Source organism: Dasypus novemcinctus, chromosome 4 (assembly GCF_030445035.2).
Source record: "Dasypus novemcinctus isolate mDasNov1 chromosome 4, mDasNov1.1.hap2, whole genome shotgun sequence".
Lineage (NCBI taxonomy): Eukaryota > Metazoa > Chordata > Mammalia > Cingulata > Dasypodidae > Dasypus > Dasypus novemcinctus.
Window position 1 is genome coordinate 168641039 of NC_080676.1, and position 13855 is coordinate 168654893.

General features: G+C 40.8%; 1 protein-coding gene across 1 annotated transcript in view; it reads left to right on the forward strand.

Annotated features, from left to right (window-relative positions):
* PRMT2 (protein arginine methyltransferase 2) overlaps nt 1–13855 on the forward strand; it is a 78731-nt gene that overhangs the window by 29895 nt on the left and 34981 nt on the right. Inside the window, 3 exon segments of the mRNA XM_058296393.2 lie at nt 3636–3746; nt 4320–4390; nt 4392–4497. Of these exon segments, the coding sequence (XP_058152376.1) occupies nt 3636–3746; nt 4320–4390; nt 4392–4497 (288 nt within the window).

Sequence of the window (13855 nt, forward strand, 5' to 3'; positions counted from 1 at the left end):
TTAGTAGTGTGTTTCTCCTTGCCTCAGATTGTCAAGTTTTGTTTGAATGGAAATGTGTTTTATCTACACTTTTTAAGAATATTTTTGCTTGGTGTGGAATTTTAGGTTTGCAGTTTTTTTTTCTTCTAACTCTTTAAATGTCCTTGTCTTCTGGCTTCCATTGTTTTTTATTTACAATCAGCTATCATTCTTACTGTTGTTCTCCCAAATGTTGTGTTCTCTTTTTCCACCCATTAGCTAGATCAGTGTTTTCTATTCATCTATTTATTTATTTTACACTTTTAAAAATTCATGGATCACAAAGAATGCTACATTAAAAAACATAAAAAAGCATGAGGTTCCCATATAACCCACTCCCCACCCCCCCACCCCATCATTTTTGTAAATTTTATTTTTTTGAAGATATATACATAACAAAAAAAATGTTACATTAAAAACATAAGAGGTTCCCATATATCCCCCACCCCCCAACCCCACTCCTCCCACACCAACAACCTCCCTCATCATTGTGGTACCCTCGTCGCACTTGGTGAACACATTTTGGAGCACTGCTGCACTACATGGATAATAGTGTAGCCTGAATGTTTTCTACTTATTTTTAATATTTATTTAAGTACTAAAAATAAATAAATAGAAAATATTTAAACAAATGGATAAGTAAATAATTTATATAGAGATACTTAAACCAGTAGGTTTAAATTTATTTATTTAAATTTATTTATTGTATTCATCCTTCTTGTGTTTAGTCAAGTTTCTTCAATCTATGAGTTTATGTTTTTTACTAATTTCAGAACATTTTCCCTCATTATCTCGTCAGTTATTTCTTCTGCATCATTCTTGCTCCTCTCTTGGTAAGCCTCCACTTACACATCAGTTAGTTTGTTATATGTCTCAGGTTCTGTTCTCATTCTTTTTTCTTTTTGTGTTTCAGTTTAGATAATTTGTGTTGATTTGCCTTTGAGTTCATTGACTCCAAACAAAATAACTAGAAAAACAGTAGATTTGCAAAAATGTTTGCATCAAGATGACAAATAAGGTTCATATTTTATAAGGGTTTCTAATCTGAAAAGAAAAAAGTGACTAGAGCAATTGGGAAGATAAATAAATATGGAATTCACAGAAGAACAGATCCTGCCAGTAAATGTGAAAACCTCATATTTAAGAAATTGGTATTAAGTAACTGTGAGGTACCACTTCATACCTATCATTCTTAAGAAATTAAAAACAGCGAAAACGCCTGCTGCTGCCAAGTATTCAGGCAGAAGGTGCTTTTTAAATTGTTGGTGTAATGTGAAGTGTTAATAACTTCCATGAAAAGAATCTGACATGTTATCCTTCAGCCATGGCAATTTATCCCATAGAAATAAAATGCCACCGTGCATGGGTATATATGTACACATACTTATTACAGCATTGTATGTGATGATAGAAAACTGTTTACCAAGAGAAAGATATCAACAGAGGGTGCCTGAGGAGCCAAGCTGAATTCATACCATGGAATATTATGTAGCCTTTGAAAACAGAGTTCTCACAGTTGGGGAGTTTTTCACAAGGTATTGGGTAAGTAAGAAAAGCAAGATGCATAAAAGGATCTGTGATACACTTTTTAAAAAAGCAGTGTTGAAAGATAAAACAGCAACCCATGTGTGTTATAGTGAGAGTGTATATGTATATGGCATGAGCTTGAGGAAAGTACGGAAGGATGAAAATGTACCAGGTGGCGAGGGGTGAAGGATGGTGAGGTGGGTGGAGCAGACGAGGGTGGAAGCCCAGCTAAAGAAGAGACCCTGCTGTAAAGCAAGTCCTGGGAAGCAGATGTGGCTCAAGTGATTGAGCTCCCTCCTACCACATGGGAGGTCCCAGGTTCAGTTCCCAGTGCCTCCTGGAGAAGACGAGCAAGAAAGCGAGCTGGTGTGACAGGCTGGCGTGACAAGCTGATACAACAGGATGATGCAACAAAGGAGACACAAAGAGGAAACACGAGAGGCAGCAAAGCCGGAATGGACTGGGCACCTCTCTTCCACGTGGGAGGTCCCAGGTTCAGTTCCTGGTGCCTCCTAAAGAGAAGATGAGCAGACACAGAGAGCAGATAGCAAGTGCAAACAATGAGGGGGGAATAAATAAATAAAATAAATCTTAAAAAAATAAAGCAAATCCTTTTACCTTACTAGGACAAGTACAAAGGATTCCAAAAGGCAGTTAGCAGGAAAAAAAAATTACTCAGTAAGTTCTTAAAATCGTGGTTGCCCTCACTAGTGATCCAAAAAAAAGGCAAATGGAAGTAACAAAGGAAGTAATTTTTACCCATCAGATTGGCAGTGTGGAAAGTGCTTGGCAGTGTCTGTTTGTGCCAGGAATGGGCTGTGCCTGCACGTGGCCGGGCAGCATGAGGCTCAGCCTTTCTGGGGGCATGTGCCAGCGAGGTTCAGAGTCATTGTGTTGCATTGGTTCGTCAGTCCTGGAAAATTGTCAGGAGTGCAGAAGAATGACTTTGGTTAAGAAAGTTCATCTTGGGAAATGGACTTTGGCCCAGTGGTTAGGGCGTCCATTTACCATATGGGAGGTCCGCGGTTCAAACCCCGGGCCTCCTTGACCTGTGTGGAGCTGGCCATGCGCAGTGCTGATGCATGCAGGAGTGCCGTGCCACGCAAGGGTGTCCCCGGCATGGGGCAGCCCCACGCGCAAGGAGTGCGCCTGTGAGGAAAGCCGCCCAGCGTGAAAAGAAAGAGCAGCCTGCCCAGGAATGGCGCCGTCCACACTTCCCGTGCCGCTGACGACAACAGGAGTGGACAAAGAAACAAGACGCAGCAAATAGACACCAAGAACAGACAAACAAGGGAGGGGGGAAATTAAATAAATAAATAAATCTTTAAAAAAAAAAAAAGAAAGTTCATCTTAACATAATGAATGTGTAATAGTAAAAACTGGAAACACTAAATGTCCACCACAAGGAGATTGGACAATTTATGATAATTCAAAGAATGGAATACTCAATAGGTATTAAAATTGTGGTGTTTAAAAGTATATTTAATCATAAGGAAAAATGTGTGGAATTTAGTGACAGGCCACTAGGCAGAAATGTGAGATCCAACTTAAACTATATGCATACTCTGTCTACATTTTTTAAAAGCCTGAAAGAATAACAACATGCTGACAGTGATTATTCCTGGTCAGTTACAGATAGCTTTAATTATCTTTTTTGTACTTCTGTGTTTTCACACATTTTCTAAAATGAAAATGGCTGTTTAGGAAAATTTGTTTAAAAAGTATACTCTGGGCACTGGGATGTTCTGGTTATGGAGTGTATGGTTTGGCGGTCTCCCCTTCCAGTGGATGCCTTCCAGGCAGCCTTACTGTGAAGATAAAGTGGGGGTGGGGCCTCGGCAGAGCCCCAAGCGTCGGGCTCCTTCTCCTGGGTTCCGGGCCGTCATGGGTGTGAGCTGAGGTTGCCCAGACCCCACGGATGCAGGGGCTTCCACCATCACACCCACCTTCCACGTGCTGCTGCCCTGCAGGCGGCCCGCCTGGGGTGCTGGCCACCCTACCCCCAAGATCTGCCCTCAGGTGGGAAGAGCGCTAGAGCACGTGCCCCCGACACTACAGGGTCCTTTACAAGTGCTTTTCTTGACTTTAAGCAGGAAAGAGAAGAACCAGTTGAGCTCAGTGAAGAAGGAAGCTTCCAGGAGGCTGTGCAGCCGGAGGAGTTCGTGGCCATTGCAGACTATTCTGCTACGGATGAAACGCAGGTAGCTGTGTGTGCCGCACATGAGGAGGCTGTGCTCCTTGGAGGCCCCTTAGGGCTTGCAGCAACGTTAGGGGGCTCAGTTAGATGCAGATTTCGCCTATATGGGCATCTGAACCAGAAGTCATACCAAAATTAAATGAAGGTGTACTCTCTTCACTGCCTAACGAATTGGTCCCTAGCATGGGAACCATCAGCGGGTGGGGGAACATCATCTGTTCCAGTTTCCGCTTGGAAACCTTATTTAAAACCTATTCCAGTTAAAGAGTAAGGCTATAAAGTGAAAATACCTACTTATAGCTTTTCTTCCTAAGTTACATTGAAGAGCTTGTTCAGAAATTCTGCCTAAGCCGTGTTGAAAAAGCTGAATCTTTAATTTTTTAAAAAAAATATTAAATAAGTTGTGCTTTTCTTTCAGGTAAATGCTCCACAAAAAAACTCTGAACCCTGGTATAATTTTCTAAATTGTCAGTTGCTGTCATTACCCACTGACTAATTTTTGAAATTGCCATGGTTTGAGTACCAGTAATGGGAAATTTATCACTAATTGCTGTTATTTCTACTGAATTTTCTCCAGCTGAGTTTTCTGAGAGGAGAGAAAATCCTTATCCTGAGACAGACCACAGCCGACTGGTGGTGGGGCGAGCGTGGGCTGCTGTGGGTACGTCCCGGCCAACCACGTGGGGCCCCTGCAGGAGCTCGGGCCTGAGGACACCTGGCAGGACGGAGAGTGCTTGGGCAGCTACGGAGCTCTGGTACTGCTTTCCTGCCCTGTTCCATGGGCTTCCTCTGCTTACTGCTTGGAGCAGGGCCACAGCCTTTCTCCTCCGCTTAGTGGGCCGTGCGTCCCTGCCCCTTCTCGTCACTGCAGAAGAGGCTGCAGTACCTGTAAACAAAGGAGCGTGGCTGTGTTCCGGGAGAACCTTGATTATGGGTGCTGAAAGTTGAATTTCTTATGATTTTCATGTGTCACAAAATACTATTATTTTTTTAAACACTTAAAAATATAAAACCACTCTTAACTTGCAGCCTAAGCAAAAGTAGGTGGTGGATTAGATTTGACCCATGAGCTGTGTGTAGTTTGCCAGCCCCTGATTTAGACATATTATCTAAGCAATAGGATTATGAGCCTTTCTCAGTGTTAAAAAAATAATAAATTTTACTTTAAAAATAAAATATAAAAAGTTATATAAATTAATAGTATCTTTAAACAATGAGTTTTAGTTTTTTCTTTTTAGTGGAGAAAGGTCCATGTCAATTTGCCACAGGGCTGCCGATGCAAAGTACCAGAAATATGTTGGCTTTTATAAAGGGGATTTATTTGGGGTAAAAGCTTCCAGTTCTGAGGCTGTGCAGTGTCCAAATGGAGAACACCGTCAGGGGTGCTTTCCGACCAGTCAGCTACTGTCGACCTGGTGTGTCCCCACGTGGTGAAGCACGACGGCTGCTGGTCTCCCCAGGCGCCTGCCTCCCCTCCAGAACCTGCCGTCCCCTGGAGCTCAGCTGTGGCGACAGGCACAGGGCGTCGCTCTTTCCAGGCCCCCTCAGTCTGGCTGCTGTGTCTTCTTCCTGAGTTTGGTGGTAAGCTCTGAGGCGTATGGCTCGCCCCCCTTGAGGTGCTGCATGGGCTAACCCCTCGGGCGCTTCGTTCCCAGCCTCTGCGCTGCTGGCTCCAGACCCCGGGACCTCTCCCAGCCTCTCAGGGCTTCTCTGTTTTCCTGCAGTCTTCTCTCTCACAGGACGGGATGAAAAATGATCGTGCTCCCTTTTCCTGCATGTCTCTGTGTTTCCGTTTTATACAAGATCCAGCAGGAGGGTGGAGACTCAACCCGCGTCAGGTCTCACTGATGTAGTCCAGTCCAAAGGGTCTCACACTCACCAGAATGGATTAGTTCAAAAACATGATCTTTTTTGGGGGTTCACAAAATTCAAACTATCACAGCCCATAACCCTATGACCCAGACAATAACCCCTACTGACATTATTTGAAACTTTTCATTATTGAGGTGTAATTCAAATATCATAAAATTAACCATTTAAAAGTGGACAGTTTAGGGGCATTCAGTACATTCACAGTGTTGTACAATCATCACCACTATCTAGTTCCAAAACGTTTTCATCCCAAAAGGAAAGTTTGTACCATCAGCAGTTGCTTCTTATAATAATAAATAAAAACAAAAAAAAATCTCATTGCCTCTTACCATCTCTGTGCTATACAAGCTGCTATTCTGTTTCCTTCTCTCTAGTTTATTTGTATTTATATTTTGTGTGAACAGTCTTATATGCAATATTGCCCATTTTCATATTTCACATGAGGTTTTACTCTGCTGTACATCCCCATGTTACATTTTTCAGCTTTCCCTCTAGTCATATACATGTCCTTAGACTTTCCTTTTTAACCAAAGCCCTCCTAGTTAAAAAGACAGTGATGTACTTTCACCATTTCTATTCATTTCCAGAGACTTATAAACAACCTTTTTACCAGTTCTGTACTAGTTAACCCTCAGATTTTCCATTTTCTATTGTCACTCTATTTTCTGGTGACCTATTTTCTAATTATTAACTCCATGAGTTTACACAGTGTATTTAGTTTATAGTAGTGCAATCATACATTATTTGTCCTTTTGTGTCTGGCTTGCTTCACTCAACATAGTGCCCTCCAGGTTCATCCATGTAGTCATATGCTTCATGACTTCATTTCTTCTTACTGATGCATAATGTTCCACTGTGTGTATACACCACAATTTGATTATCCATTCATCAGTTGATGGACACCTGGATTGTTTCCATATTTTGGCAGTCGTGAAGAATGCCACTATGACCATTGGTGTGCAGATGTCTGTCTGTCTCACTGCTCTCAGTTCTTCTGGGTATATACCCAGTAGTGGTACTGCAGGGTCACATGGCAAGTCTATATTCAACTTCTTTAGGAAATGACAAACAGTTCTCCACAGTAGCTGGACCATTCTTCATTCCCACCAACAGTGACTAAGTGTTCCTATCTCTCCACATCCTCTCCAACACTTACAGTTCTCTCTCTTTTTAATAGTGGCCATTCTTATAAGTTTGAAATGATGTCTCATTGTGGCTTTGATTTGCATTTCCCTAATCACTAGAAATGTTGAACATTTTTTTGTGTGTTTTTTTGTCATTTGTATTTCTTCTTTGGACAAATGTCTACTCAAATCTTTTGCCCATTTTTTAATCTGGTCCTCTTTATTGTTGAGTTTTAGTATCTCTTATCTTTTTATATTATCATGGATATTATACTGTGATTTCCAAATATTTCTCCCATTGAGTCTACTGCCTTTTCACCCTTTTGGCAAAGTCTTTTGTGGTACAGAAGTGTTTAATTTTGAGGAGGTCCCATTTATCTGTTTTTTCTTTTGTTGCTCATGCTTTGGGTGTAAGGTTTAAGAAACTACCACCTACCACAATATTTTGAAGATGCTTTCCTACATTTTCTTCCAGGAGTTTTTATGGTTGTTACTTTTATATTTAGGTCCTTGATCCATTTTGAGTTAATTTTTAGATCAGGTGTGAGATGGGGGTTCTCTTTCTTTCTTTGGGATATGGCTGTCCAGTTCTCCCAGCACCATTTATTGAATAGACTGTTTTAGCCCAGCTGGGAGGGCCTGACAGTCTTGTCAGAAATCACTTGACTGTAGATGTGAGGGTCTATTTCGAGTTCTCAGTTCGGCTCTATTGGTCTGTCTGTATTTCAGTACCAAGCAGTTTTTACCACTGTAGCTAAGTAATATGCTTTAAAGTCACAAAGTGACCAAATTAGTTTTTCTTTTTAAAGATATTTTGGCTATTTGGGGCCCCTTACCCATCAAAATACATTTGATAATTGATTTTTCCATTTCTGCAAAAAAGGTTGTTGGGATTTTTATTGGAATTGTGTTGAATCTGTAAATTGACATCTTCACTTTGTTTAGCACTGACTGTTCTTCCATTTAAGTCTTCTTCGGTTTCTTCTAGCAATGTTTTGTAGTTTTCTGAATATAGGTCCTTTGTGTCCTTGATTAAGTTTATTCCTAAATATTTGATTCTTTCAGTCACTATTGTATGTTTTCTTCTGATATCCTCCTCAGATTGCTTATTAGTAGTGTATAGGATTGCTCTTGACTTTTGCAGATTAGTCTTATACCCCACCATGTAGCTGAACTTGCTTGTTAGTTTTAGTAGCTTTGTTGTGGAATTTTCAGGATTTTCTAGATACAGGGTCATATCATCAGCGAATAATGGAAGTTTTACTTCTTCCTTTACTATTTGGCTGCCTTTTATTTCTTTATCTAGCCTAATTGCTCTAGCTAGAACTTTTAATACAATATTGAGCAGCTGGTGACAGTGGGCATCTAGTCTTATTCTTGATCTCAGTCTTTCACCATTGAGTCCTATGCTAGCTGTAGGTTTTCATGTATGCACTTTACCATATTGAGAAGGCTTCCTTCTATTCCTGTCTTTTGGAGTTTTTTTTTTTTTTTTTAATCAAGAAAGGATGCATCTTGTCAAATGCCTTTTCTGCACCAATCAAGAGGATCATGTGATTTTTCTTCTTCAATTATTAATGTGGTTTTATTGCACTAATTGACTTTCTTGTGTTGAACCACCCTTGCATACCTGGGATAAAATCCACTTCATTGTGATATGTAATTCTTTTAATGTACTTTTAGATTTGGTTTGCAAGTATTTTGTTGAGGATTTTTGTATCTATATTCATTAGAGATACTGGTCTGTAAATTTATTTTTTCATAGTATTTTTATCTAATTTTGGTATTAGGGTGATTTTGACTTCATAGAATGAGCTTGGTAGCGTTCTTTCCTGTTTAGTTTTTTCGAAGAGCTTAGCAAGATTGGCATTAGATTGTCTTTTTTTAAAAAGATTTATTTATTTATATTTCTCTCCCCTTCCTCCCCACTTAGCTGCTCTCTGTGTCCATTTGCTGTGTGTTCTGTGCCCACTTGTATTCTTGTCAGTGGCACTGGGAAACTTCGTCTTTTTTTTTTTTGTTGCGTCATCTAACTGCGTTAGCTCTCCATGTGTGCGGTGCCGCTCCTGGGTGGGCTGCGCTATTTTTGCACAGGGCGGCTCTCCTTACGGGGTGCACTCCTTGCGCATGGGGCTCCCCTACCCGGGGACACCCCTGTATGGCACAGCACTCCTTGAGTCCATCAGCACTGCTTGTGGGCCAGCTTACCACACAGGTCAGGAGGCCCTGGGTTTGACCCCTGGACCTCCCATGTGGTAGGTGGATGCTCTGTCAGTTGAGCCAAATCTGCTTCCCAAGATTGTCTTTGTTTTATTTTTTTTTTAAGTATTTATTTATTTCTCTCCCCTCCACGCCCCCCCCCCCGCCGTTGTCTGTTTTCTGTATCTATTTGCTGCATCTTTTTTGTCTGCTTCTGTTGTTGTCAGCAGCACGGGAATCTGTGTTTCTTTTTTGCTGCATCATCTTGTGTCAGTTCTTCGTGTGTGCGGCACCATTTATGGGCAGGCTGCACTTTTTTTCGCGCTGGGCGGCTCTCCTTCCGGGGCACGCTCCTTGCGCGTGGGGCTCCCCTACGCGGGGGATACCCCCGTGTGGCCCAGCACTCCTTGTGCGCATCAGCACTGTGCATGGGCCAGCTGCACACAGGTCAAGGAGGCCCGGGGTTTGAACCGTGGACCTCCCATGTGGTAGATGGACACCCTAGCTACCGGGCCAAGTCTGCTGCCAAGATTGTCTTTGAGTGATTGGTGAAATTTACCTGTGAGGCCATCTGGTCCTGAACTTTTCATCTTTAGGAGGTTTTTGGTGACTGTTTCAATCTCTTCACTTGTGATTTGTTTTTTGAGGTCTTCTGTTTTTTCTAGGGTCAGTGTAGGTTGTTTGTATGTTTCTAGGAATTTGTCCATCTCATCTACATTGCCTAGTTTTTGGCATACAGTTGTTCATAGCACTCTCTTATGACCTCTGTTACTTCTGCAGGGTCAGTGGTAATGTCCTCCCTCTCATTTCTGATTTCATTTATTTGTGTCTTCTCTCTCTCTTTATTTTTCAATCTAGCTAAGCATTTGCTGATTTTTTTTTTTCCTCAAAGAACCAACTTTTGATTTTGTTGATTCTATTGTTTTTTTGTTCTTGGTTTCATTTATTTCTGCTCTGATCTTTAATATTTCTTTCCTTTGGCTTGGTTTGGGATTAGTTTGCTTTTCTTTTCTAATTCCTCCAGGCGTGCAGTTAGATCTTCAATTTTAGCTTCTTTTTTAAATGTAAGCCTTGAGGGCTATAAATTTCCCTTTCAGCACTGCCTTTACAGAGTCCCATAGGTTCTGATACGCTGTGTTCTCGTTTTCATTCATCTCAAGATATTTATTGATGCTTTTGCAATTTCTTCTTTGACCCACTGTAGTAATTTGATATTATTTATGAATTTCAGAAAGAGATATAATGTTTATAAGGTAATACCCTTTGATTGTATTAGATTCAGCTGAGATGACTTTGATTAAATTATGTTAAGATTAGGGCATGCAGGTTTGGGTCCCCAATCGCTTGGTGGGCTATATAAATGGATGCTCAATCAAGAATACAGAATTAGATACACAGAGAAGATACACAAAGGATCCTACCGCCCCAGAAGAGATGAGCCTGATAGTTTACAGCTGACCCTGTGAAGAGAACAGAGCGACTGAGCCTGGAAAGAAACAAGTCCCAGGAAGAGAGACGAGCCTTATGCCAGCCTATAGCTCAGACTGGAAGTAGCTGGGACCACAAAGCCTTAAGAGGAAGAAGGAAAGCTGAACCGTCTCAGACATCACCCACCATCTTGCTTCATCACATGGTAACAGACTTTGGGTGAGAAAGTACCTCTTATGGTACCTTGAGTCGGACTCTTTAGGGCCTTGTGACTGTATGCTTCTGCCTCAAATAAAGACCCTGTATAAAAGCCAACAGATTTCTGATACTTTGCATCAGCACTCCTTTTGGCTGACTAATACACCTGCTGATTATTTAAGAGTGTGTTGTTTAATCTCTATATATTTATAAGCTTTCCCTTCTGTCCATTTTGTTTTTTTAAGATTTATTTATTTAATTCTCTCCCCTTTCCCCACCCTGGTTGTCTGTTCTCTGTGTCTATTTGCTGTGTCTTCTTTGTCCGCTTCTGTTGTTGTCAGCGACATGGGAATCTCTCTTTTCATTGTGTCATCTTGTTGTGTCAGTTTTCTGTGTGTGTGGCACCATTCCTGGGCAGGCTGCACTTTCTTTCGTGCTGGGCAGCTTTCCTTACGGGGCGCGCTCCTTGCGCGTGGGGCTCCCCTATGCGGGGTCACCCCTGCGTGGCAGGGCACTCCTTGTGGGCATCAGCACTGTGCATGGGCCAGCTCCACACAGGTCAAGGAGGCCCGGGGTTTGAACCGTGGACCTCCCATGTGGTAGACGGACTCCCTAACCACTGGGCCAAGTCCGCCGCCTCTATTCTTTTCTATTTCTGATCTCCTGTCTTTTCTAGTTTGGATGTTCTGTCTTCAAGCAATTCAAATCTGCTGTTGTATGCTTTTAATGTGTTTTTAATCTCATCTATCATGTCTTTCATTCCCATAAGCTCTGTTACTTTTCTTTGCAGGCTTTCAAATTTTTCTTCTTTTTTTATTTTTATTTTTTAGTATGTACCAGGGATTGAACCCAAGCACTCAACTACTGAGCTACACCCGCTCCACTCAGATTTTCCTTTATGCTCACCCATTCCCTTCTTAATATCCTTTATTTCTTTAGTTATATTTTCCTTTAATTCTTTGAATTGATTTAGGAGATTTGTGTGATTATCATTCATTAGTTGTCTTAAATCCTGTGTATTGTCAGGATAGTTGTTTTCTTCCTTTGGCTAGGCCATCTCTTCCTGTTTTCTAGTATGGCTTGTAAATTTTTGCTCATGTCTAGGCATCTGAATATCTTGGTTAGTTTATTCTGGTGGCCAATTTCTCTCTCTTGCCTAGTGTTGTTTTTTTTTCTTTCCATAGCTCTTCTTTGATTTTATAGTTCAATGTATTCTAAATCTTTAAAATTGCCCAACTTAAGTTCTCAAGATTGGGCCAGGGACTCACTAATAGGGCACAGACTTTATCCCTGGGGACTAAAGAGAAACCTAAAAGCAGTTTTTCTCCTTGCACTTTCCTGGCTGGCCAGTAGATGGCACTCATCAGTGCTCCTTTCCACAGAGGTCTTTCTTTCAACCTCTGCTTTCCTGCATTTCTGGTCTGGCCAGAGCTGAGATTCAAAGCAGGCTCTGCTGGCAAAATTCACTGAAGAGAAGCCCTTTGACCACCCTCTCTCTTCTGTTGCAGCATCTGACAGGGAGAAAGACGTCTGCTCCCCTGTCATTCAGCTGCAGTAAGTGTAATGTCTTTAGGGTGGGGAATGGGACTATAAATGATATCTTTGTACTTAGTATGAATCGAAGCATAAGTTTAGCATTATTTTTATGCATTTGCATTTTATTCCTGTCAGAAGTAAAAAGTGGAGTTATAATCCAAAATTACATTAGTACTGGTGTTTATAATTACCCTTTTAGTGGCTTTCACAAGAGTTCTTTTTTTCTTTATGCATGTTCATTCTATCTGTTCATTCCTTTCATTCTGAAGACCTCATTTTAGCTTTGCTTATTGAGTAGGTTTAGTGGTGTTGAACTTCTTCAGGTTTGTTTATCTGGGAATGTCTTAATCGTTCCCTTGTTTCTGAAAGATAGTTTCATTGGTTATAGAAATTCTTGACAATTTTTTTGTCATCATTTTGAATGTATTGTCCCACTGCCTTCTTGCCTCCATGGTTTCAGATGAAAAATCACCACTTGATTTTATTTGGGCTGCCTTGTATATAATGTATTGCTTCTACTTGCAATTCTCAGATTCTTTCTCTGTCTTTGGCATTTTACAGTTTGATTATACTTTATTTTGGTGTGGATCTCTCTGAGTTTATCCTGATTGTGGTTCATTGGGTTACTTTGATATGTATTTTCATGTCTTTTTTAAAATTTGGGAAGTTTTCAGTCGTTTTGTTTTCAGATATCCTTTCTGCTCCTTTTTCTCCTTCTTGGATTCCCAAGATGCTCTATTGGTATGATTGATGGTATCCCACAGGTCTTTTAGCTTTGTTCACTTTTAAATTTCATTCTTTTTTTCTTTCTGCTTCTCATTCTGAATAATTTCAGTTGTTTTATCATCATCTTCACTGATTATTTTTTCTGTCAGCTCCAATATGATGTTAAACCCCTATAGGTAATTTTTTATTTCAGTCATTGTGGTCTTCAATTCCAGTTATTGTGTTTTGTTCCTTCTATAACTTCTCTATTGAAATTTTCATTTTGCTCATAAATGGTTTCCCTGATATCCTTTGGTTCCTTATGTCTGTTTTCCATTAGCTCTTTAAGAATATTTAAAACCAATTTTAAAAGTCTTTATCTGGTATTTGGGAAGTCTGTTCTTAATTGATGGTTTTTGATATTTTTTTCTTGCTCATTTAGTTTGGCCATCATTTCTAGTTTCTTTTTATGCCTTGTAATCTTTCCTTATACATTGGACATTTTAAAATTTTCATGTGATAACTCTGGAATTTTGTATCTGAGATGTCTGTTCCTTAAATTTATAGCTAGCTGGTAATACAACAGATTTTCATGAAGTCAGGAACTAACAAAAACAAATAAACAAAAAAACACCTTTCTTTAACATTCCTTGCTGATTGGAGCTATGTTGACTGACGGACCCCTTCAGAGCTTAGCTTTCCTAAGAGTGAAACTTAAGAACAGCCCAAAGTTCTTTAAGTTGGGGTCCTCAGTGTTTTTCTGAGCATTTGTCTTGTCCTGGGCATGTGCTCATGGCCTTAGGAATTCTCCTGTTTACGTGACTCTGAATGTCCCCTCTTCTCCCTGTGAACTAGCCTTTCTTCTAGTCTCGGGAGCTCTGTTCCATGTCTTAAAGCTGGTAGTTCTTTGCCCCAGGCTGTTACAATTTGTACTTTGGCCTGCAGGGCAGGTTCTCGCACACCAAATTGGAGACTTCTTCAGTTAGCCACCAGGTAGACGGGTACAGACATGCATGCATGCCACTGTAGCAGGATTACACTGTTCCCTCTG